The sequence below is a fragment of the Trichosurus vulpecula genome, chromosome 1 (genome assembly GCF_011100635.1).
Source record: "Trichosurus vulpecula isolate mTriVul1 chromosome 1, mTriVul1.pri, whole genome shotgun sequence".
Taxonomy (NCBI): domain Eukaryota; kingdom Metazoa; phylum Chordata; class Mammalia; order Diprotodontia; family Phalangeridae; genus Trichosurus; species Trichosurus vulpecula.
Window position 1 is genome coordinate 72828960 of NC_050573.1, and position 26301 is coordinate 72855260.

At 46.3% G+C, this 26301-nt stretch overlaps 1 protein-coding gene across 4 annotated transcripts in view; it reads left to right on the top strand.

Moving 5' to 3' along the window:
- ACSBG2 (acyl-CoA synthetase bubblegum family member 2) overlaps window positions 1-26301 on the top strand; it is a 61891-nt gene that overhangs the window by 28662 nt on the left and 6928 nt on the right. For 3 of the 4 annotated variants that reach the window (XM_036760486.1, XM_036760476.1, XM_036760481.1), the window contains exons 4-12: window positions 5109-5218; window positions 6192-6463; window positions 11039-11127; window positions 13329-13449; window positions 16969-17049; window positions 17512-17661; window positions 18418-18594; window positions 23278-23459; window positions 24060-24293. In XM_036760486.1, coding sequence (XP_036616381.1) covers window positions 5109-5218; window positions 6192-6463; window positions 11039-11127; window positions 13329-13449; window positions 16969-17049; window positions 17512-17661; window positions 18418-18594; window positions 23278-23459; window positions 24060-24293 — 1416 coding nt within the window. The remainder of the gene's footprint in view (window positions 1-5108; window positions 5219-6191; window positions 6464-11038; window positions 11128-13328; window positions 13450-16968; window positions 17050-17511; window positions 17662-18417; window positions 18595-23277; window positions 23460-24059; window positions 24294-26301) is intronic. The other variant, XM_036760489.1, reaches the window with a different exon arrangement.

A 26301-nucleotide genomic window follows, 5' to 3' on the forward strand; every position in this document is an offset into this window, starting at 1 on the left:
ATTGTGTGTGCATTTATTTATAAATTACTGCACTACTACATTACTATGTATATGGACTGGGTACTACTAGTTATATATTATAAAATTTACATAAAATAGAAATTTTATAAAAGGATGAGACAGACATGAAATCATATTTGACCTTAGAGTCTCTGGGGAGCCATTGCAGTTTACAGAGTAGGGGAGTGGCATTGTCAGACCTGTACTTAAGGAAAATCACTTTAGCAGCTGAGTAGAAGACAGCTGAAGAGGGGAGGGAGACAGGAGGCAGAGACCAGTTAGGAGGCTGCTGTAACAGTCTGGAAGAGATGTGATGAACACCTGAACTGGGGCGGTGGTCGCCGTGTGAGCGGGATGGGGGGACAGATGGAAGAGATTCTGTTGGAAGAAGACATAACAAAATTTGGCCAGTGACTGGATGGTTGGGGTGAGCGGAAGTGAGGAGTGCAGGGTACTACTAAGATTGAGAATCTGTGTTGTGAGGTGGATGTGGGCACGCTCAAGAGAGAGAGGAGGATTGGAAAACTGACAGCTTTATGGGGAAAGAGAATTAGATCTCCTTTGGTCATGTTGAGTTTAAGATGGCTGTGGGACATCTCCAGTAAGCTGTTTGTATTGTGGAGTTGGTGTTGGAGAGAAAGATCTGGGATAGAGCCCTGGGCATGGAGTCAGGAAGACCTGAGTCCAAATTTGGCCTCATAAACCTACTAGCTGTGTGACCATGGACAAGTCATTTTACTTGTTTGCCTCAGTTTCTTCAACTGTAAAAGAGGGATCATAGCACCTACCTTGTAGAGTTGTTATGAGGATCAAATGAGATAATATTTATAAAGGACTTGGCACAGTGCCTGGCACATAGGAGGTGCAAAATAAATTCTTTTTCCTTCCTTCTTTATTCCCTCCCTCCCTCCCTCCTTTCCTTCTTTCTTTCCTTCCCTTCTTTCCTTCCCCCTTTCCTTCCTTCTTGCCTCCCTCACTTCCTTCTTTCCTTCCTTCTTCCCTCATTTCCTTCTTTCCTTCATTCCTTTGTTTCTTCCTCCCTTTTTCCCCTCCCTTCCTTCTTTCCTTCCTTCCTCCCTCCCTTCTTTCATTCCATCCTTCTTCCCTCCCTTCCCTTTTTCCACCCTTCCTTCTTTCCTTCCTTTTCTTCATTCCTTCATTCCTTTGTTCCTTCCTGCCTCCCTTTTCCCCCTCCCTTCTTTCCTTCCTTCCTCCCTCCCTCCCTTCTTTCTTTATTTCCTCCCTCCCTTCCTTCTTTCCTCCCTTCCTTCCAAAGTCACCAGGTGAGAGAGGATGGAGAGAAGAGAAAAGAGTGCCCTAGACAAAGCTTTGGGGCATGCATACCCACAATTAGGTCTGACCGGAATGATGACCAGCAAGGGGACTGAGAAGGAGAACCAAGAGAGAGCAATGCCACAGGGACAGGGAGGAGAGAATCCAGGAGGAGAGGGCGGTCCACTAGTGCCAGATGCTGCAAAGAGATCAAGAAGGGTGAGGCTGGAGAAAAGACCTTCAGATCTGGCAGTTAAGAGATGGTTGGTGACTTTGGAGAGGGCACTTCCACTTGAGTGAGAAGGAGAAGGCTGAGAACCTGGGAGATTGGAAGAATGACTGGTGGTACTGACAGAAGTAGGGAAATTTAGAGGAAGGGTTGGTTTGGGGGAGAAGGAAAATCCGATGATAGCCTTTCCACGTTTGCTTATTCTGCGTTACTTCCAGTTTCCCATCACACATGAAAGGAGTAGGGAAGGATAGTGGAGAGGTGGCTAGTTCCCCGGCTGCTCCTCCAGAACCACAGCTGGAGTGGCCAGAACTACCGAAGGCCAGCTGTGGGAGATGATGGAGCGGGGCTAGGAACGATGAACAGGGCATTGCAATTGTGTTAAAGACAAAGCCAAGATTGGCCATGGGAGGGAAGGATGGGATTTGACCCATTTTCCTGCCCTCTGATTTGTTCATTACCCATCCTTTGGTGTCCAGCCAACTCTGTTAAGACCACTGCTATAGTTAAGCTGATTCTTAGAAGACAGATATACTCTTTATCCCCAGGCCCCCACTCAAACCCTTTCCAATCTGGTAGAACCAAGCATAGCAGGTATTTCACTGGTGTAGGCTTTGAGAACAAGGGCTGCTGTCGTGCCGTGATTGATAAGGCATTGGAGGATGACTTTAGTCTTAGCGTCAGTTGAGCAAGCATTTATCATGCACCTACTGTGTGCTAGGCGCTGCATTAGGCAGTGAGGATACAAACACAGGCTTTGCTTGCACGGTGCTTACATTCTTCCAGGAAGATACATCATATACACAGGTAAGTAACTGCAAAAGTCATTTCAAGAGGGAGAGCGTGCTAAAGAAGAAGAAACCAGGGCTCCCCTGAGGTGGTGAGGAGGGAATGCATTCCACACAGGGGTAACGGCTGGTGTATGGAGAGTTGCTGCTGGCCGGTTGGTTGGTTGGTTGGTTTGAATTTTGACCTTTATTTTTTTCCCCCAATTTGAAAAAAGAACCTGAACTAAATAACCATCAATTACAATGAGCAGGGCTATCTACATAGGGTAGCAGAAAGAGGGGTTGTATGTGAAACTCTGAATTGATGATCTCAGTGAGGTGGTGTAGCAGACAGAGCTGTAGGCCTGGAGTCAGGAAGACTTGAGTTCAGATCCAGCCTCAGACACTCGGGGAAGCCACTTTACCTTTCCTCAGTTTCCTCATCTGCTGTAGGGCTGTAGCGAGGTTCAAATGTTATAATAATTGTAAAGCACTTAGCACGGTGCTTGGCACATAGTAGACATGTATAAATGTTAGTTATTTTTTATGGCTTGGTTTTCTTTTTAAGTATATAATAAGTATAACATGTTACTTCGAAAGCTGTCCTGATTGTATGCGATTCCTTTTGGACTTCCTTCTGTCCTTTTCAAAAACATGTTTCAGTCACTTTTTTTCTTTCTTTTTTTTTTTTTAGCAACCTAGCTTCTCTTTGCCCGTCCCCACCCTGCCTTTCCTATTAAGGAAGGGAAAAAAAACAACAAGCCTTTGAAGGACATACGCATACTCGAGCAAAACAAATTCCCACATTGCCTATGTCTGAAAACATATGTCTCATTCTGCATCTTGGGTCCCATCCCCTCTCTATCAGGATGCTTCCGTAGCCCATTTCTTCTGCAGCTGTTCTCTGAAACTGTTGCTGCTCATTGTGTTGGTCCGAATTCTTAAGTCTTTCCTGTCTTTACAAGGTAATTGTTGTATAAATTGTTTTCCTGGTTCTGCTTGACTAACTCTGCATCAGTTCATAGAAGTTTTTCCAGGTTTCTCTGAAGCCAACTCTTTTATCGTTTCTTATGGTGAAATAATATTCCACTATGTTCATTTGCCATAATTTGTTCATCCATTCCCCGATTGATGGGCACCCTCTGGGCGACACAAAAGGGAGCTGTTATAAATAGGTACATACAAGTCCTTTTCCCTATTTTTGATCCTTTTGTGAGGAATAGGTCTATTTAGTGGTATCACTGGATCAAAGGATATGTAAAATTTAGTGACTATAGGTATAGTTCCAAACTGCTTTCCAGAATGCCTGGGCCAGTTCACCAACAGTGTGTTAGTGTGCCTGTTTCCCCACAGCCCTTCCAACAACGGTCATTTTCATTTTTTGTCATCTTTGCCAATTTGGTGGGTATAAGGTGGAACCCAAGAGATGTTTTCATTTGTTTCCCTTCGATTATTAGTGACTTAGAGTATTTTTCATATGCTTGTTTGGATTTCTTACTTTCAAAACTGTCTGTGTTTATTGACACAGGAAAATGGTGGTAAGTCTTATGCATTTAAATCATTTCCTTCTGTATCTTTGATAAGAGACCTTTGTCAGGCAATGAAGATCTTTCTCTTTATCAGAGAAACTTTCTCCGAGGGTTTTTTCCTAGTAAACTGTTTCCTTTCTAATTTTAATTGCACTCGTTTTCTTTCAGCCAGCCAGTTTGCTTGGGATGGAGAGTGAGTGAAGAGAAATAATATGAAATAAGACTAGGAGAGGAGGTGGGAACCAGATTGTAGAAGGCTTAACCCTATTTGTAAAATAAATTTGTTTAATCCTTACATTTCTTTGAGGGTTACAAAATGCTCTCCTCACAGCTTTCTGAGGTAGATAGTATAAATACAGCTCCTTACCCCCATTTCGCAGATGAAGAAACTAAGACTGAGATGATATGACCTACCCTTGTACATTGCTGACTTCTTGGAAGACCTGAGACTTGAACCCATGCTTGTAAATTCCTGAGTCCATTGTTCTTTCTACTGTGCTTCTAGGATGAAGGGATCCAATGATCTCTTCAGTCCTTACCAGCTTTAATGACCTAAGTTTCTTAGCATATTGCCCTATATATACAACACAGGTGCTCAAAGATTAGTAATAGGTGCTTCATGATTGATAAAGTTTAACAGAGTGCTTTAACATTTCATTCGAACCTCACAAGAACCTTATCTCTGAGGTAGCTATCACAGGTATTATAATCCCCATCGTACAGATGAGGAAACCCGGGATCAGAGAGAGACTTGCCCATGGTTATACACTACCAAAGGTAGGATTTGAACTTGGGTTTACCCAACCTCAAAGCTAGCACTTTTTTTTATGATGAACTAAAAATACTAAATAGTTTATGGCTTTGCTTGACCCCAGTGTGAGCTTAGAGACTTGGAGAAAAGTTGCGTCCCCTGGCAGGGAACAGGAAGAGACAAGAGATGGGGAGAACTTTGGTCTATCCCTTAATCGATCAATCAGTAGGCAGGGAAGCAGCCACTATATAGAGATGGAAGTTGAGAGAGAGAGAGAGAGAAAATTGTGGGAGGGGGGAATGATATTCTGATGGGAGGGATGAGATCAGACATGTCTGTAGAGGGGTTGGCTTTGGCCAGCAGAAGTAGGTCGTGGACAGTGTGAGAGCCTTGTCAGATAAGAAGAGGAAAAGAGGGAACTCTCATCCAGTGACCTCCATTTTTTTTTCTGAAGTAGGCATTGAGGCTCTTCGGCTGAGAGGAAGGTTTGGGGGAAAAAGCAAAAGTCTGGAACAGCCGCTGTGGGTCCCTAGTACTCATTTTCAGTCTTTGCCTTTCAGCTCTGAGGAGAACGATCTCCCTGTTCCAGAAGAAGATAAAACCGAGAATGTTGAAGAACAGAGTCCTCAGGAAGAAATTGAACCACCCAAAATAGTGGAAAGTAAGGAGGGTGAGCAGAGCAGCGACAGAACAGGGAAGGGGTTTGAGGCTCCAGAGTTGTCGGCTTGATACTCCCAGGAATTGAGGGAGATTTCAAGGGCCCTGGTCACCATAGGAGACCCTTGAGCACCTATCATTTATAATCCTGTTTGTATGGTTTAGTGGAAGGAGCACTAGATTTCAAGTCTTCCTAATTTCAAATTTGCCCTCAGACACTTAGTAGCTGTGTGACCTGGGGCTAGTCACTTAGCTCCCTTTACGTCAGTTTCTTCATCTCCTCCTCCATCCAGCTCCGGATGAGTTGGAGAAGGAAATGGCAAACCACTCTGGTGTCTTTGCCAAGAAAACGCCAGATGGGGTCATGAAGAGTCAAACTTAACCAAAAAGGACTGAACTACAACTCTGGATAAGACCCGACTAGATCAGAGGCCAGTGGGACTGTCTTTGTCATCATCATTCTGAATCCTCTGCGTCTCTTTGAGTCAGCCATAAAGCATTTATTAAATACCTACTATATTCTAGGTACTCTGCTAACTGTTGAGGATACAAAGACAAAAACATGGCAGGAGTGCCCCCAGGAAGCTTGCACCCTAAGGGTAGGGGGCAGGGAGAGACAGAATCTACACACAGAATAGGCACCGAGCAGAAGGAAAGTCATCCCTAGCTCCTATAGAAACTAAGAAAGGCTTCCCACAGAAGAGGTTTTTTAAAAGCCCTTTTTGACGTCTGTAACATCCGCTGTTCTCCTCTGCTCATTCTGGGCCTTTGTGTTCTTGACCCCATTCTCCCAGGACCATGCCCCTAGTTTGTTCCTGTTCCACATGGTCTTCCCTTCCTCCTGGCCTCTCTAAGTTCCTTTTAGAAAACCTGAGTTGGATGAGTTCCCTGGCCAGCTGCCCGGGCTTCTTTAGGCCACTGTTGCATACAGGTTGGGCCTGCTGCCCTTTGCGGTCCCTTCCTATTGGATGACCCTTTGATTCCAGGGGCAGCGGCTCGTGGTGGATCCCCAGAATCGATGTCCTCAGATGGTCATGCTCTCTGGACCACGCGTCGGGATGGAGAAGTCCAACTAAGGATGGAGAAGTATGGCTTTGGGAGTGAGGCTCCGTTGACCATTCATCAGTTCATGAGGGAAGCTGTCTTAAAGTATGGAGACTATATGGCCCTTGGAACGAAAAAGAAAGATTTCTGGCAAATGATGACTTACAAAGACTATTACCTAGAGTGTTGGAAGGCTGCCAAGTCTTTTCTCAAGGTAAGCCAATGGTTCTTCCTTTAAATTTCGGTAAGAGGAGTTAAGGACTGATCTCCAGGCAGGATGACTTCTTATTGAGTGGGATGGTTGCTGAGATCCATCCCAGCTTTGAACCCGTAACGTTGCTTACTTCCTCTTTAAAAACAAATCCAAAACATCTAAACAGTTTGCTACCATCTGGATGTGTGTGGGCCCAGAGATGGGCTGCATGTCTGGCTCCCAAAGAATATCTCACTAGAGTTCACAGAGAGTCTTGACCATGTTGGCTGCAGGGTAAGGATTTTTTTAGCTGCAGAAACCGGAAGACAGAAATTGAGAAAGGTGTGGAAGATAGAGCTTGCATCCATGGCAGGAGGTGCCTGCTCTGTGAAGTCAGGGAATGATGGGTTCAATAAAGAAAGCCAATAAAACGAGGAATAAAGCCCCAAGTCAAATTGTGTCATCTAAAATGTTTTGCTGTGGGGGAAGTACTGGAACAGTAGGGCAGTAATAACAATGTAGATGATAATTATCAAAATGCCTGTGTAGTTCTGTATCACAGGGTATGAGAGACTCTCCACCTAGAAGGTAGAAGTAAACCATTTATTCAGATGCCAGAGAACCACATCCCATAACCAAATGCTCAGTTCCCACAGCCAGTCTGTCCACTTTATCATAATGGCAAGGAACCCCAAACATCCAATACATAATATCACAACATGGAGCCTCACCATCCCAAAACCTCTCATACCCCTTGCTGGGGTCTTCCCAAAATAAACTCACAGTACAGCTAAGTCAGCCTGTTTAGTTCTAACAATCACGAGGGTGGCCATTAGCAGCCATAACATCTCTATCTCTCTCAGCATTTCCTGTGACATCACTTCCTTTTCCTGTCAGGAGGCTCCTCCCACCATGTAACTTAGGCTTCCTGTGACATAAGCAGGTCACATGGCCTATTAATGGGTGGGAAAGATCTTCAAATCTAATTGCTACTACAAGTACATGTGACATCAGGGAAGGACATCAGGCCAGAAGGGACATTGAGGACAATTCATATTTTTATTGTACTTTGTTTACAAAGCAGTGACCCTCCAAGGGGATGTAGGGCTCCATTTTAGAGACAGAAAAATTGAGGGTAAGAGAGGTCAAGTCACTTGTCCAAGGTCACCTAGCTTAGTAGGTATCATAGGCAGGATTCTCCTGACTCTAAGGTCCACGGTCCTTTCCACTGTACCTGGCTACCTCTATGGGCCCTAGGGGGTCTTTGAGATCATCTCATAATACTCTCTACCTTGGTTCTAGCCGTCTTAGAGACCATCTAATACTACTATCTGCCTTGGTTCTAGCAGTCTTAGAGACCATCTAATACTACTATCTCCTATGGTTCTAGGGGGTCTTAGAGAACATCTAATAGAACCATCTACTATGGTTCTAGGAGTCTTAGAGACCAGTTAATAATATCTACCCTGGTTCTAGCAGTCTTAGAGACCATCTAATACTGCTATCTCCTATGGTTCTAAGGGTCTTAGAGCCCAGTTAATACTGCTTACTGTGGTTCTAGGGGGTCTTAGAGAACATCTAATAGAACCATCTACTATGGTTCTAAGAGTCTTAGAGACCAGTTAATAATATCTACCCTGGTTCTAGCAGTCTTAGAGACCATCTAATACTACTATCTACTGTGGTTCTAAGGGTCTTAGAGACCAGTTAGTACTATCTGCCATGGCTCTAAGGGGTCTTAGAGACCATCTAATAAAACTATACGCCATGATGGAATGTGAAGGAGGCAATATGGACACTGGTATTCCCATTTTACAGCCGAGGCATGTGAAGTCTTTCAGAGGCCAAGTAAGTAGTTGGCTTGCCCAGGGTTATAGAGTTAGTAATTATCAGAGCCGAGCATCAAGCTGAGATCTCTCCTGACTCACAAGGTCTACTTTCTCTAGCTTTCCAGTCTAGTCTCTTGATTTTGCAGATCAGGAAGTGGATATGATGGCAAGAAAGGTAACAACACCTGGTGTTCCGATAGTGCTTGACAAACACGCACTTGAAGTAGGTTATTGCTGGAGTGCCTCGTAACAACCCTGTGACACAGGTAACACAGGTGTTATTCTTCCCTTTTATCGCCAAGGAAGCTAAGGCTCAGGTGAAGTCAAGTGTATACTGCTAATATCAGAGGTAGGATTCAAACCCAACTCCTCCTTGTTGCCTTGTGATATTGCCCTCGGGAAGTTTATGATCTTGGGCCTCCAGAGCTGACAACATGAGTATTTTTCCATTACATTTTTCAGACCTTGGGATCTGCCAAGGACACCTTTGTTGAACACCTCTTTACCACGGCCCCCGTATTTCTGGGATGGGATCACCGTTGAAAACCCAGGTTTCCAAAACAAATAAAACACAAAGGAAGGTTTCCCTTTGAGCAAAGAGTGATAATCCCAGGCCCCGTGTTAGAATTTTGGCCTTTGTTCTGTGAGCTCTGAGAATGAGATATACCTTAGCCTGAAAACCTTTCAAGAGTTAGGGCTTTGTAGGAGCTGCCTGGGCACCTGAAATGGCTTTGACCTGTATTTGTAGTGGGATGGCAAATAATCTCTTCTCCCCTCGCATCACAGATGGTTAGAATGAGACAGGACCTCGCATCTTCTAGCCCGGCCTCCTCCTTTTACAAATGGAAAGCTGAGGCCCAGGTGACAAGGTCCATGCTGAGAATAAAGTGCAGTTTCTGCCTTCTTCTCCTCCCAAAGTTGGATCTACCAGACATGGGCAGAAATGAGGCTGCTACACTGTACTGGGAAAGTACCCTGGGTGGGTGTTGGGAGGCTTGGGGTCAAGTTCTGATCCTGCCATGAATTCCCAGGGTGACCTTTTTTGCCAGCTGTTGCTTCTCCTCAGGCCTCAGTTGTCTCACCTGTAAAATGAGGAGGTCAGATTCCTAAGTGGACTGTCCTGTTGTCTTCTGCCATAGTCAGGCCCCTTCCTAAAGACTTGTGTCTGGTGTCAGGGCCATGTTTTTGGAAGGGACATTTCTATATCCTACCTCTAGGCACAGGAAAGTCAGTGAGTGTCACTGAGTCTCAGCTGTGGAATTGGGGATTTGGCTGGATTTCAAGCCCTCAGTCCAGGAGTCTGGGAGCCTGGGATGGTGGACTAGGATGGAGATGGGGAGAGGGGGTTCTTAACTAGCTTATATGAGGATCAATGACTGTTTGATGAATAGTGTCTTTTTTTCTGCTAACATCTTTCCTGCCTGAAGTGCTAAGTGTTTAAAAGAAGCAGCAGGGTATGTGGGAAAGAGGCCTGAGCTTCGAGTCATAAAACTGGGCTGTACCGCTTGAATGAATGAAAAGACATTGATTTGACATTGTGTGTGTGTGTGTGTGTGTGTGCGCGCGCGCGCGCGTGTGCTTGAATGTGTGTGTAAAGTCCTGTGCTAAGTGCCAGGGCGCACACAGTTAGGAGAATGAGACAGGCCCTGATCTCAAAGTGCTTCCTGGAGGAAGGTTCTGCCACAGGGTGAGTGGCAAGGCCTGGGGGCGCTCAGGGTGCCCTGGCAGGTCCTATGGCAGTGTCAGCAGCTCTGGAGAACCTGCTGCTTATGGGCCAGAGGGTCTGTAGTTGGTGGTCCCCGGCTTATCCAAGCGGTGTCAGTAGCTACATCTGCCCAGCAGGTCAAGAGGTTGGAGAGGGGGCCTGGTCTACCACCTTTGTGAAAGAAGTGGGCTAAAAATGAGAGTGGGTGTCGGCAGGCATCATCTAGTCAGGAAGGAAAAGGGGAAGAGAGAATTGGCAGGAAGGTTGTGGGTGGAGAGGAAGAGGTTCCTGTGATACCTGGAATCTTAATAGCTATATATACCTTCATACTAGGTATGAACTCGCTCCCTCTGGGTTTCCTCATCCAGAAAGAGGACAGCCTTTCTCGTTAGGCGGCTAGGGGGTACCGTGGATAGAGTGCTGGGCCTGGAGTCAGACCTGAATTCAAATGTGGCCTCAGACACTTGCTGTGTGACCTTGGGCCAGTCACTGAACCCTGCTTGCCTCAGTTTCCTTATCTGTCAAATGAGCTGGAGAAGGAGGTGGCAAACCGCTCCAGTATCTTTGCCAAGAAAAATCCGAAATGGGGTCACGAAGAGTCAGGCATGACTGAACAACAAACAGCAACAATAAAACCCTGCATGGACTAGGAAGAAAATAGTTTATAAACTTTAAAGCTCCATAGAAATATTACTTGGGATTTCCTTACTATCATAATTAAAAAGCAGATGGAGAACTCATCTGAAAATGGTGAAAGAAGGGGGTGGGAGTGCAGTAAACACATGACCATCTACCAAACCCTAGACCCTTTATCTGTCACCCCCTGCACAGAGTCCAGTGCCTTGCATGCTGTAGGTACTTCAGGATTGGGTGGGTGACTGGGTGATTTCATGGGACAGGTCCCTGGCATGAATGAAGCAGGTGCAGTCAGGTTCCATGGATCAGCCCAGCGGGTTAGACCGTGGGAGCAGAGATCTGTTTTGTTTGACTTCTGATAATGAAGATTTCCTGCCTTTGCGGTCTGTGGGCTGTGTTTAAAGATCCCTGTGTCTGTTTCTGCAGCTCGGCCTTGAGCGCTTCCACGGCGTGGGGATCCTGGGATTTAATTCTGCAGAGTGGCTCATCGCTGACATTGGCGCCATTTTCGCTGGGTAAGGGTGTCCATGTGGCTCGGGTACCTCCCGGCCAAGAGTGATGGAGACTAGGTTTCATGGGGAAGTCCTGGTGTTCAAAGCCTCCTCTTAACAGCGGCAAACCAGCTTCCAAGTGGGAGGTCCCTCTGATTCCTGCCCTTCAGGCTCTGATTAAAAAAGGCAGGATTTGGAGGTTATTTGGCAGTCTGCCTCCTGCCTTCTGGTCTTCACTCTGCTTCCTGAACTCCATGGAAAGCCCTTATTTGAAAAGATGCCTTAGTCCTCAGCCTTTGAGAAGGGAGTTGCTCATTGACTTCCCTAAAGACTGCTGTCCTGTTAACGAACATAAAAGCCCTTTCAGAATGATCCTGACAGAGGGGGAATGGGCCTCTTGTCTCTCAGCCACCTCTCTCCCCACCCTTCTTTCATTCTCTTGCCCTACAGAAAGGTCAGAGGTTCTAGACTCCAAGCATCTTCCTGTAGCCTGGCCCAAAGGTGATTTTCAATCAATTTGCTCACTTTAAAAAAGTGACTAAAGTGCTTGGTAGTGATTTATATTTAAATTAATTTTGGCATGTAGTTACTCCCTCTGAAATCCATCGGAATTTTTCCCCCTCAGTCTTCCTTGTCTCTCATGTAGTCATAGGTAGTGTGGATTTCATCCTTCTGACACTGCTTTGTTTTTTCTACTTTGCATTACTTTATAAAGGTCTCTCCATACACCTTTATACTATATTATGGTACTTCATTATGTTAATGTACTGTGCCTTATTCACCATTCCTCTATTGTTGGGCACTGAGGTAATTTCCAATTTTTTATAGTCAAAATAATGTGGCTATGAAAAATCTTTGAACAGAAAAGCTCTTTTGGGAGCGAGGTTTGATAACAAAACTTTCAGGTTCTCTTCCTAGCTATTAAATTATTGGCCCCACAAAGCATGATATTTTTGGATGTGTTCCATCAGATTCTCTCTCTATTTTTCTCTCTCTCACACACACCCAACTTCATTTTTTGCTGTTACATATACAATTACTATGAATAACTTTGCAGAGAGTAAGTAGTTTGCAAAAAGTTTTTATGATGACATGTATACAACTCGACGGAGTCAAAGTCCCTGAGAACGGTTAAGCAAAACAATTTAAAGAGTAATAATTGGCATGCAGTCTCACAATAAGGTAGTTTACTGTTGGTTACAAGAAAGTTGCGTGCTTCTGTTATAATTAGTTAATATCCATACTGTCGGTTTTTTAAATCTCTATTTTGTTGCTGCTGCCTTTGATATAAACTTTATGTAGTAGTTGTCACTGTGTGTATGGGTTGTTGGTTTTTTTTGGGGGGACAATTGTTTGATGTAAATCTTCCCACATTTCTCTGAATGTTTCACGTTTATTCCTTGCGGTAGAGTGACAATGCCTTATGTTCACACCCCATGGTTCAGCCATTCTCTAATCACTGGGCACAAGGTAGGGTCAGTTTGACAATAGCAATAGGTTTTTTTTTTCTTGTCAGTAACTTCCATGGAGTTCGTTAATAGTGAAGCCATTGGGTCAGAAGATAGGAACAATCTTGTTTTTCATCTAGAATTTCACATTATTTGCCAGTGAAGTCAGAACAATTTACAGCTCTAACAGCTGTGAATTATCATGCCTCTTTTCCCACAGCCCTGCTAACACTGAATCTTTCCATCTTTGCCAACTTTATGGGAGGGTTGGGGGTGATAACTAACTGTTTTAACTTTGAATTCTCTATTAGCAAATTTGAGCATTTTTTAAAATGATAGTTTCATAGGTTCATAGATATAGAGCCAAAAGACCATCTAATCCACTTTACATCTGGGTAGACTGAGGCTCAGAGAAAATGAATGACTTGCCCAAGGTCACATAGCTAGTCAGAGGCAGAATTTGAATCCACGTAGTTGTTGGGAGGGGAGGGAAGAGGGTATTTGGGGTGGGACTTAGGGTGAATGGTTTGTTCTGTCTTTTGCCCACTTAGATAGGATTTCTTCTCCCCTCCCCTGCTTCAGCTGGGCAAGTTTTAATACAATTAGTGAACAGTGCCTCTTCTCACACAACTAGGATTTTTTCCTTTGGGGGTAAAGTAACTCAAATTCAAGATAGTATAATTTTAAGATGAATAAACTGTCTTCAGGGTACAGGGGAAGAGTGGGCAGGTACCAGGCCTTCCCCACACTAAGGTCCTTTTTGTGTTTTCCCTGCAGGGGATTGGCTGTTGGCATTTATACCACTAATTCTCCTGAAGCTTGTGAGTATGTCCTTAACCACTCTCAGGCCAACGTCTTGGTGGTGGAGAATGATGCCCAGTTACAGAAGATTCTCCAGGTAACCAGAGGCCGGCCTTGCTTCCGCTGATACTGACCTTGCCCAAGGACCTTTGGGTCCCCTCTGAGGCGCTGACCTCTCTCAAATGGGAGCACAGTGTCTGTGGGGAACAGTGAAAAGAACTCTGGGTTGGAATGCGGGAGACTCAAGAGTGCATCCCTGGCTCAGCTGCTGGCTCTGTGTGAGCCGAAGTAACTTCCTGTTTGTAGGAGTCTTCAGTTCCTCTGGCAACTATATTTTTTATTACCTTTTTTAAAATTTCCTTTATTTTTTTATTACCTTTATTTTTCTAACACCTTACAATTAAATACTCTCCTCATAGCTAGCTCAAAGGGAAGGTGGCATGAGTATTGCCCTTCCCATTGTACGGATGGGAAGGCCAAAACACAGAGGGCTTGTGATTAATTAACACGGGACAGAACTAATAAGTAGCAGAGCATTGTCTGATGTCCTTGCTACTACTTCCCGTAAGATCCTTAGACCTCAGAACTGGAAGGAGCCTCAGAGGGCAACTTGCCCAGCCAGGACCAGAATGAGAATCCTCTGTACAATATCAATCAGTGTGCATTTATTAAGCTCCTACTTGGCACTGGGCACCAAGGGCACTTAGATGAAAAAATGAAACCGTTCCAGAGGCATTAGCCTCTGGGATATGGAGTGGAGGTGGCAGAGATGAGGAAAGGCCTTGTGAGCTAGGAATATAGTACTCCTAGGGCATCTAAGAGGCGTAGGAAAGAGAGCCTCCCAGGTAAGGGCATAGCCTCACATAGAGATGGGAAATGGAATGGCAGGTAGGCCATGTTGGTTGGAGTGCAGTGTAGTGAAGGGGGGGTTATATATAGAACACAGCTGGAAAAGAAGGCTGGGGCCGGAGGGCAAAGGGCTTTAAATGCCAAACGGGCTGGTAGTCCGTTCCAGAGGCCACACATAGCCAGCTTTCTACCTGCTTTTCGTATGCTATTATTGGAAGTCTGCTCACCATTTTTACGAACTTCATTTTGCATACAGTCTGACGGGTCTGTGTTCTTCCTAACTGCATCTCTGTAGGATGTAGAGGGCAGAACCTAGGGTCACGAATTAGCCCATGCTCTCACTTTCCACTCTGACGCTTACCAGCTCTGTGGCCATTCTCCTACTCAGAAAACTCTTGGAGCTCACTTTTTTTTGCTCATGGATCAAATATAAAGTTCTCTTTAAAGTACATTAGAACCTGGTCCCTCCCAGTCTTCTTAAAACCTCATTCCCCATCATGTACATCACAATTCAGTGACCCCAGCCTCCATCTTCTTCCTTGAGCTTCCATATCCCAACTCAGTGGCTGTCCCCCACACCTGAATATTCTTTCCTTCTCATCTCAACCTCTGGGCTTCCTTCTGGGCTCAACTCAAACCCCATCTTTTTTTACCCTTTTTTAAAAATTTATTTTTAGTTTTCAACATTCACTTCCATAAGATTTTGAGTTCCAAATTTTCTCCCCATCTCTCCCCTCCCCGCACCCCAAGATGGCGTATCATTTGATATAAGCCCTACGTATACATTCATATTGAACTTATTTTCACATTAGTCATGTTGTAAAGATGAATTAGAAGCACAAGAAGAAACAAATAAAAAGAGTAGAGAACAAAAATGTGCTTCAATCTGCATTCAGACTCCATAGTTCTTTTTCTGGATGTGGACAGCATTTTCCATCATGGGTCCTTTGGACAAAACCCACCTTCTTAAGAGGACTTTCCCTCAACCCCTTCCCCACCTGCCCAGACACTACGATTGCCTCCTCTTTGACATGACAGCCCGTTTGTACCCTGTATTTATCTTGTATGCTCATGGTTGTTGGCATGTTGTCTTTCCCATTAGATTGGGGGCTCCTTGAGGGCAGAGGCTTTGTTTTTTGCCTTTCTTTGTATCCTCAGAGCTTAGCACAGTTCCTGACACATAGTAGGCCCTTCTTGACAGCCTCTCTGCGTCTCTGTTTGCACAGCTGTGAAATGGGCATGATCGTAGACGTTAATGACCACCAAACACCGTCTCTGTGAGGCTCACTGAGGTAGCTTGTCTAAAGTGCTTTGCCAACCTTGTAACACTATGCAAACATCATGTATTTTTTTTTGTGACCTTGGGCGTAGCTCAGTCCTTTCAAAGGTAGGCAACTACTCTTTCTTGTCCTACCTCCTCGTGTCCCCCTGGCAGGCTGGTATCTTCTGTACCAGAGGACCACCTCCTTGCCCTGGAATTGCTTGCTCTGCCTGATCCCTCTGGGCCAGGATCATTCATCCAGGCTTATTGAGCTGTCCATTGATTCTTGCCCCCATGGGATTACAGAAACCCACGAGCTTGGAGGTGGACCATCTGATCTAATCATGAGGAAACTCAGGCCTGCTGGCTTGCACTGATCACAAAGCTGGTTAGCTGCAGAAATGGAATTCAAACCTAGGTCTTCTGACTCTTAAGTCCAGAACTCTACCAGACTAGGGGTGACTAGAGCTCTCCTCGTCCTCTCTCCAGAGGTTGAGTAGATAAAGAGAACTATTCCAAAAGCTCGAGGGTTCCCCTCCTCCAGAGAATAGGGAGCTTTGTGGCAATTCAACAAATATGGCTGAAACACCTGCCCTGTGAAACACTCATTGCTAGGCCTTAGGTATTTCCCTGATCTCCCCAGAGTTCACTTTCCTTTAGGCTGCTGCTGTCAATGGAGTATTTAACTGGTAGCAGAGTGTATCAGCTGCCTGAAGGTAGGGACTGTTTTATTGCAGTCTTTGGGGCCCCAGCACCCGGTACGCCAGCATATAGCAGGCACTTAACGTTTATGGAAGGATTGATTATTGGTTGGCAGTGATGAAATAGAGGGAAGCCTTGCCGGGTCAGACCTGTAGGCATCATCTTGGCATTTCCACCAGCGTTTTATTTAGCTCTGGATTCTATCTGCCGGAGCCTCCTGGGGAGTGGGATATCTGAGGGCCGGTTGAGTAGTTCCTGGCCTATGTGGCTTTGGCATCATGAAGGTAGGACAGACCAGGTTCAACATAAATGGTTGAACTTGAAAAGTGAGGACTCGGGGGTGGCAATAGGGAAATATGAATATTGCTTTCAGTTATATGAAGGGGTGTCAGGGGGCAAAGAGAGAAGATTTGGTCTTCAGTGCCCTGGGAGGCAGGGAATCTGGATTGACAAAGTTGGGGGTAGGGAGAGGGGTGGCAGATTCTGTCTCAGTGTAAGGAAGCACTTTCTAGAAACTGAAGTCTACAGTGAGGAGAGGTAATGAGTTCCCTGTCCAGAAGAGGCCAGTTGACTGGTGTATTAGCTATAGGTTGGATGAAGTGGCCTCTGTGGTCCCTCTTAATTCTGAGATTCTGGGATCTTCCTTCAGATATAAGCCCTACTCCTTATTACCAGTATCATCACATTTCTTGGCCTTGGTCTCCCCTGCTATAACAATTTTAAGGGTTGGATTAGATGATCTGGCTTTAGATGCTGTGGCCTTCTCTGACCTTGACATTGAGAACCAATCAAATTCTTTTTCAGGTTAGGGAAAAATTAAGTTATCTGAAAGCAATTGTCCAGTACAGGGGGGAGATCAAAGAGAAGAGGTCAGACCTTTATTCTGTAAGTATGAGCTTTGCTAGAGGGGCAAGGGAGTGGGGAGGGGGGGTGAGCAGGACCCCTAGGGGATGGACAGCTGGTGAATGGCATCAGAGGTCTTTGCACTTGGCTAGTCTGTGGCACAGGGCTTTGGGGAAGGCTAGAGATGGCTCTGAGGCTTGGGGAAGAGCTTGGGACACTGACAGGACCTTCGGGGACATGCCAGCTTGGAGTCCCGGTTAAGAAGGGCTCCTGGGCTTTGTGAGCTGCAGACAATTTGGCCAAGTCTGGAAGGTGGTGAAGACAGATAAGGCGCGCTTTGAGCCAGAGGTCAAAAATGACTTCCAGGAAGATCAGGGGGCCACATGCCTCAGTGTCCCTGGAGAGTCCAATTCCTATAGCTTTTCTAAATCCTTTAGAACCAAGATAATAATGATTCTCCTTGACAACTCAGCTCTCTGTGTGCCCTTCCCTCTCCTGGTACAGTGGGATGAATTCATTGCCTTGGGGAGTAGTGTGCCCAATCAGGTGCTGGAAGAAATCCTTGACTCGCAGAAACCCAACCAGTGCTGTACACTGATCTATACCTCGGGGACCACCGGACAGCCTAAGGGGGTGATGCTCAGTCATGACAACGTGAGTGTCTTTCTCTTCTCGATATCAGCTCTGTAGAAGGTGACGTCAGGACATGATATGCCTTCCAGGTTATGTTGAGAACCTGTGGAATAGTTTGCCTCAGAGGGTGATGGCCTCCTGTCTGGAGGTGTGCAAGCAGAGACCCCTCCCTTGTCAAGGATATTGCAGAGGGGATCCCTTCCAGCTCTCAGATTCTGTGATATCACATGTTAATGCAGAAACTCAGCTTTGGGGTCCTGAAGGACACTGTTGGGGGATGGAAAACCACAGTTAACCCTCTAGGGTTAAATAAAACCTGATATGTTACTTTAGCAACCATTGTCTCCTGTTATTCTCAGTCCTTACCCTGAAGATCTTTGGGTTATGGGTGGTGTTTTCAGCACTGTTGACTGACCCTACAAGCCAGGGATTTGCCATCAGTTCTTAGGGCCACAGACCTGGTGGTTTCTCCCCCACTTTGTTCCCATTTAGTTTTGGCCCAAACCTCCACAGAAAATGGCCTTTCCCAGTGCCCCACACTATGTCTGGACTATGTCTTGTGCTGAGCATTGTAGGGGACATAGAGATGAGATAGATAATGCCTGTCCTCAGGGAGCTTATAGTCTGGTGGAGAAACAACCCAGACCAGGTGTGGCTTATTCACAGCAGCAGTCCTCAAGCATGCTGCAGTTACTGGCTGCAGTTACGTGCCTGGAGTGAAGGGGAGGTGCGGGAGCTCTGCCTGCCCCTGGTCTACAAGAAGTGACTGTCTTTCAGATCACGTGGACGTCGGGAATGGCGACAGGTGGCCTCACGTTGAGTTCACCCCCGGACCAGCAGGAGATGGTGGTCAGCTTCCTCCCCCTCAGTCATGTTGCCGCTCAGATGATGGACATCTGGTTACCCATGAAGATTGGGGGCACCACATACTTTGCTCAGCCCGATGCGCTCAAGGTAAGGAAGTCCAGAGTGCTGCCTGGGCCACTGTCAACCCGGTGTTTAATTGTGGGGTCAAGGGAGAACACACAGCTTTGTAAGTGATGGGCTGGATGCCTGATGCCATCGTGTCGATGCTCGCTCTTCTGCAGGTCAGTCTAGGTTCATGAGGCCTAAAACCTCAGGGAATCTCTCTCCCCACCTCCGCCCCCCCCAGCTCCCAGCCCCTTCACCTTGGCTAGAACTTCCTGGTCCCTTAACAATGGCTCTCCCTTCTGTTACCTCTCGAGCTTTAGAAACTCCTTATCCATGACACCCTGTCAGGTAAGAGGTGTTATCCCCATTTTACAGATCAGGAAACTGAGGCAGAGAGATTAAGTGTCTAGCCACGATCATGTGGCGGATAAGTGTTAGATGGTTTCAGCGGAGGTTCTGATTCTGAAGTCTCTTCCTCCCACTGCTCTGTGGTCTTGTCTATGTTTGATGTGTACAGTGAGTTAGCATGGAAAAATGGAAGTGTAGAATGTAAGCTCCTGGAGGGCAGGAGCGGTTTGTTTTTGTCCCTGTACCCCAGCTCCTGGAATATTGTAGGCAGCGTGGTGTAGCATTTACAAAGTGCCGTAAAGTTTGCAGAAAATTTTCTGTAACTTGCCCCATTTGGACCTCACAACGTGTGTGTGTGTGTGTGTGTGTGTGTGTGTGTGTGTGTAAGAGAGAGAGAGAGAAATAGATGCTTTTATACCAATTTTATAGACGAACAAACTGAGACCGAGGGGGAATGAAGTGACTTGCCCAGGGTCGTATAGCTCGTACATCTCCTTATAGGATTTGAACTCAGGGTCTTCCTGATTCATCTTCCTGACTATCGCGAGTGTTGGACTTGAAATCAGGAAGACACCTGGGTTCCAATCTTAACTCTGATACTGATTAGCTGCGTGGCCCTGGGAGATGGAAGCCCAACCTCTCTCTCCTCAGCTGTGAAATGCGGATGGTGATGATAATACGCATCCTTCCTGCCTTACGAGGCTGTTGTGAGGGTCAGATGAGAGGAAGGAATGAGTAAGATGGGCTCAGCCCGAGCCGACCCAGATGTCACCCCTGAGCCTGACACTTTATTTGCTTATTTTTTTTTAAACTTATTCAGAGCTCTAGGCTGGGGTGTGTTTTTTGGTATTTTCTTTCTCATCGATAAAACTGTCATCTCATTAACTAGTTTGAGCCCGTATCCCAGTTCTCTAAATATTTATTATTTAATGAACTGGGGGAAAACTGTGTTTTTTTTCCTAGTGGTGATTATTTTTTCCTCCATACAACGAATGACTTAATTTCCTATGATTAAATAAATATTAAAATCTGACTTCATACCTTTTATTAATAGATTTTATAAACTGTCACTATTAATCCTAGTTCATTTCTCTTCCCTTATGAAAACTCAGTCCTGCATTAGGTTTTCTCAAGATACCAAGTAAAGTCTGTTCTAAAAAGTTCTCATTAAAAGATAAAGGGGAAAACAGCTTCATTGGGAAAAAAAAATCTTCCTGTTTCCTGTCTCTGTCCTCTTTAGCCGCTTACCAACCAGGACAGGAACAGCATCTCTCAAATCAGCAAAACCAATCAATGTATAAAAAACCCAAACTCTTACACGTGCTTAGACGCTTATCTCTCCCCATCTCTGCAATTAGTTTTAATCCTCTCTTTCCATAGTTTATATAATGGATCAAAAGTAAAAAAAAAATGTTCTCTCCATTATTCCATAGAGACATTTTTCAACTGCCAGTACAAATTGGTGTGTGTGTGTGTATTTTACAACATTTCACTTGCTTTTTAAAAATTTTTTTAATTCGAAATTTTTTAAAAATTCATTTTTTTCCACTTGGCTTTTAAAGATAGAGTAGTAATATCTATCATCTCTGTGAGTCATTTGAAATAAGAATTACGTACGTAAAGTGGTTTGTAAACTTTAAAGCATTGTATAAATGTCATTTTAAGGGAGGTTTGGGTCTTTTTTTTTTGACCTTTGATCTAGATGTATAGGGAAATTTCAGTGAAGAAACGCTACCTATCTAGATCAGGTACTCACTCTGCAAATTATAATCTTGAAAAGTTGCCTGGAAGGCACTAAAAGGTTGGGTGACTTGCGTAGTCACACAGCCAGCATTTGTTAGACATGAGACTTGAAGCCAGAACTTCCTGACTCTAAGTCTGTTTTTCTTTCCATTACATCACATTGCCTCTCTTCTTATTTTTTTCTTTGGTTTCAGTCGTGTCTGACTCTCTGTGACCCATTTGGGGTTTTCTTGGCAAAGATGCTGAAGCAGTTTACCATTTCTTTCTCCAGCTCATTTTACAGATGAGGAAACTGAGATAAGGTTAAGTGACTTGCTTCAGGTCCCATGGCTAATAAGGGCCTGAGGCCAGATTTGAACTGGGGAGGATGGGTCTTCCTGACTCCAGGCCTTGGCATTGTCGTACCACCTCACTGCCCCGATTAACCTAGTAAATTCTTGTAAATTGGATTGAATGGATGAGTGCCAGATTCAGAGTCAGGTACCTGGGGTTTGAATCCTGGACCTAATACTTAGCTCTTATGTGACTTTGGGCACACCCTTTCAGATCTCTGGCCTCAGTTACCTTTTCTGAAAAATGAAGGAGTTGGACTCGATGACATCTTCTCTGGTCCTGTCTAGCTCTAAACATCTGACTTCAAACCCAGTGCCTTTCTTCTTCCTTGTTTGCCATCCATAGCTTGACTTTGGTATTGGGGAGTCATGTGGTGCCCACTTGACCACTGGTGGGTCGGTTCCTTGGCAGGCTGGAGCCTTCCATTCATCCAGTAGCCTTTTATTAAATCAGTGAGCGTTTATCAAGCTCTTGCTGTGTTGTGAGTGGTATGCTAAGGGCTGGGGGAAATACCAAGAAATTCAGGCATTGTTCCCTTGGTTCTGACAGAAATTTCCTCTGTCTCAGTCTTAGGGTTTGTGTCTAATCCTCAGTTGGATAATGCAGTTTCAGTTTAATTCAACAAACATTTACTATTTTGTGAGAATGAATCCACAAGTATTAAGCACCTACTGTGTGCCTCCGAGGCACTGTCTTAGGGCACTAGGCATTTGAGACCAGAGAATGAAGCAGTGCCTGCTGCCAAGGGACTTACTTTCTCATGGGGGAGACAAGCACGTATAAAAATGTGAACACCCCGCCCCCAAACGTGAACAGCTTCAAGTTAATAAATACAAATGTAGTTTTTGGGGAGGGGGCAGTGGCTACATGAACGAGCTAGCATCTGAGCTGCATTTTGAGGACGGAGATTCTCTCATGAGGCACAGGTAAGGTGATAGCACACTGAAGAGAAGTCCCATAGGTGAAATCGGCAGGCTTAGCACTGGGTTAAATATGGAGAGTGAGGGATACAGTAGTGAGGAATCCAGGATGCCCTGGTAGCCCAGGGAGTTTGTTGTATCCTGATAAAATCTTATCTCCTCAAAAAAGCTGTCATCCTGGCTTGTGTTGGGTAGTTGGTGGGTCTCTGACTCACAACATTGTCTGTGTCACACATGAAGAGATAGGGCAGCTAGGTGAGGGAGTGACATGGAATCAAGAAGACCCGAGTTCAAATCCAGCCTCGGGCACTTAACACCTGGGCAAGTCACTTGCTGTCAGCCTCAGCTGTCTCACTATCGTGACGCCTGTGTGCCATTTTAGAGCATATCTATCTTTTATATTTATAAAATAGCACCTCCCTCCCAGAAGACAGAACACAGCAATTACATCGCAAACCTTCAAGCGCTGTATAAATGCTAGTAGTCTATTGTTATTCTGTTAGAATAGAAATAGAGACCGGAGGAGGAAAAGCAGTTTGTCCAAGGTCATCTTGCACTTGCAGGGCGGCCCCTCAGCATTTGCAAAAGTGGGACCAGAAGTCGGGTCTCGTCTTGGCCTGGAGGGCTTCCGCGCTGCTTGTGCGGCTTCCATGCGGTGCCCTTCCGGCGGGGGTGAAGGGGGGTTAGAAGGCCAGCTTCCCTCCCAGCTACAGGGATAGCACTTGGCTGCGTGACCTTGGGTGAGGTCCTGAACCCCTCGGTGCCCGTAAGCAACTCTAACTCCGTAAGACGTGCCACCAACCGGGGCTGATCTGGGTCTGCTTTGGTAGAAGGGATTTCCCCATGAGCGTTTCCTGCCTGGATAAATTCAGGGATCTGGACTACTCAGGGGGTAATTGTGGGGAAGGGATGCTGCACAGTTTTAAAGTTTGTGGTGAGACAGGAGGGCTGGGGAGGAGGATTTTCCTTGAGCTTTTCCTTAGTTGCTGTTTTTGTTAAGGGACCGAATCATAGGCTTTTCGAAGCAGAGACCACCTGGCCCAGTCCCCTCAGTTTACAGCTGGGGGAACTGAGGACCGGCATTCAGGATATGTACATGATGTCTCCCCATTAGAAGGTAAGCCCCTCGGGGGCAGAAACTTTTTCTCTTTGTGTCTGACATGTGCTTAATAACTACTTATTGATTAGCTAACCAGAGGGGTCTGGGAGATCTGTTCAAGGATGCGCAGCTAGTCAGGGCCAAAGCGAAGATTTGAACTTGGCTGCAGATCTCATGCTGTTTCTCCAGCCACCAGGACCCTTGAACCCTGAGGCTTGGACCCTAGCAGGATCTTTGGATCAGAGATAGTTCATCCTCCTCCCCTCCTGTTGTCTGGCTCAGGGCACGTTGTCTACGACCTTGCGAGAGGTGAGGCCCACGGTGTTCCTGGGAGTGCCCCGGGTCTGGGAGAAGATGCAGGAGAAGATGAAGGAGGTTGGCGCCTCTTCTTCCACGTTTAAGAAGAAAGTGGCCGCGTGGGCCAAAGCCATTGGTTTTCAGAAACACATGAAGCGGATGAACGGGTTAGTGGAGAGCACCGTTGGGGCGGGGCTTGTGTCTGTGCCTGGCCGGAGTGGCCTTTCTTTCAGTGGGGAGCTAAAAAAACTATCAAGAGGTTTCTTACCTCCCACTTGTACCTGAGCAGGAGTCCCCTCTATGACATTCCAGCCTCCACTTAAAGACCTTCAGCCAGGGGCCTCCCTGCCTCCCTCCCAAGGCAGCCCATTGCACTGTCCATTAGACTGTAAACTCCCTGAAGGCAGGGTTCCCTTTCTTTGTATCCCCAGTGCTTGGCACAGAGCCTGACGCAAAGTAAGCATTTCCTTAGCCAGACCGCTGATAGTTCTAATTGTCAAGAATCATCAGACCTGAATTTAGACCCAAGTTCTGATCCCAGGTCTGGCACTTAGTGACTCTTTCTCTGTGGGAAAGTCACTTACTTATGTACTCTGAGCCCATGTTTTCTGATCTGTAAAATGGGGAGAATTATACTTACCCTATGGTCTGATTCTGAGGAAAGCACACTGAAATAGGAAAAGAGGCTGGCGGCAGGGGTTGAAACAGCTTGTGACAGGCTCAAAGGCCTTGCTGTTAATGTGCCCTGGTTTTGATTTCTTTTAAAGGGAGACAGATTTTTCTTTGAGCTACCTTCTGGCCAAGTGGTTGGTGTATTCCAAAGTCCGATTTGCACTGGGCTTAGACCGCTGTGTCCAGTGCTTCAGCGGGGCCGCCCCCCTCACCAAAGACACCCTGGAGTTTTTCATGAGCCTAGACATTCCTGTGTATGAGCTGTACGGAATGAGTGAGAGCACGGGACCCCACACCATCACCCACCAAGATTGCTTCAGGCTGATGAGGTATTTGGGCTGGCTACCCTAAGAGGCTGTTTGTCCTCTGAAAGGGAGAATTCAGGAAATACTGATGAGGGTTGGGAGACGGGGTGGTGGGTACATTTTCCTGGGAGGGCCTTTACTGGTGGTGGTGAAAGTGGAGTCAGGAGGAAGAGGAATGTTTGGCTTTTCAACCTTAGGCTCTTTGTTTTTATTTTTTGGGGAGTGGTGGAGGCAATTGGGGTTAAGTGACTTGTCCATGGTCACACAGCTAATAAGTGTTTGAGGCTGAATTTGAACTCAGATCCTCTTGACTCCAGGGCTGGTGCTTTATCCACAGTGCCACCTAGCTGCCCCAACCTTATGCCTTTTAGCAGACATCCTCTTACCATACAAGTGAACTTGGGCCCAGAAACCCCTCTCCACCTGGCTTTCAGACTGTGTGCTGTAGGTTGAGAAGGAAAAGGTACCTGAAGGCAGATGGTGGGAGATTGAGTCACAGGGTATCTGACTGGGGAGGGCCTCCTGTGACTTCTGGAACAACATTCTGTCGCGGCTCTCTGCCCATCCCATCTCAGCCTCCAGTTTCATGGTACAGCTGGGCAGTTCAAAGGAGATTGTAGGTCAAGAATTGGCAAACCTGATGATGTAATGGAATTGTCAGTAGTTTTTACTATTATTGAAGGGCTCTCAGAACACAGTGTCAGGGCTGGGAGGGCCCTCGGAACACAGGATGGCAGAGCTGGGAGGGCCCTCGGAACATAGGATGTCAGAGCTGCGAGGGCCCTCGGAACACAGGATGTCAGAGCTGGGAGGGCCCTCAGAACACAGGATGTCAGAGCTGGGAGGGCCGTCGGAACACAGGATGTCAGAGCTGGGAGGGCCCTTAGAACACAGGATGTCAGAGCTGGGAGGGCCCTTAGAACCCAGGAGGTCAGAGCTGGGAGGGCCCTTAGAACACAGGAGGTCAGAGCTGGGAGGGCCCTTAGAACACAGGATGTCAGAGCTGAGAGGGCCCTTACAAAGTAGAATGTCGGAGCTGAAAGGGCTGTAGAATGCAGGATGTCAGAGCTGGGAGGGCCTTTAGAATACAGGATGTCAGAGCTGGGAGGGCCCTCAGAACATAGGATGTCAGAGCTGGGAGGGCCCTCAGAATACAGAATGGTAGAGCTGGGAGGGCCCTCAGAACACAGGATGTCAGCTGGGAGGGCCCTCGGAACATAGGATGTCAGAGCTGCGAGGGCCCTCGGAACACAGGATGTCAGAGCTGGGAGGGCCCTCAGAACACAGGATGTCAGAGCTGGGAGGGCCGTCGGAACACAGGATGTCAGAGCTGGGAGGGCCCTTAGAACACAGGATGTCAGAGCTGGGAGGGCCCTTAGAACCCAGGAGGTCAGAGCTGGGAGGGCCCTTAGAACACAGGATGTCAGAGCTGGGAGGGCCCTTAGAACACAGGATGTCAGAGCTGAGAGGGCCCTTACAAAGTAGAATGTCGGAGCTGAAAGGGCTGTAGAATGCAGGATGTCAGAGCTGGGAGGGCCTTTAGAATACAGGATGTCAGAGCTGGAAGGGCCCTCAGAATACAGGATGTCAGAGCTGGGAGGGCCCTTACAATGTAGAATGTTGGAGCTGAAAGGGCTGTAGAATGCAGGATGTCAGAGCTGAGAAGGGCCTCAGAACATGGAATGCCAGGGCTGGGCGTGGCCTCAGAGGCCAGAATATCAGGGTTGGGAGTGTTCTTGGAGCGCAGAATGTCACAACCAAGGGGAGCTTAGAGCACAGCAGGTATCAGAGCAAGGAGGACCTTAGAGGTAATTTACTCTAACCTTCTTCTCCTCTGACTTTTTTTTTTTTAAGAGACAGGGAAGCTGAGGCCCAGGCGGTGGGAGCTCCAGGGTCATAGGTGTTTGGCAGAGCTGGGACTTAGGCAGTGCCTTTCTTTGAAAACACACTTTAAAAGAAATCCTATTCATCTTTCTCTGCAGTCTAACGTCCGTTCCTTCTGTTTGCCATCAGTTACAATCACCATTAGTGC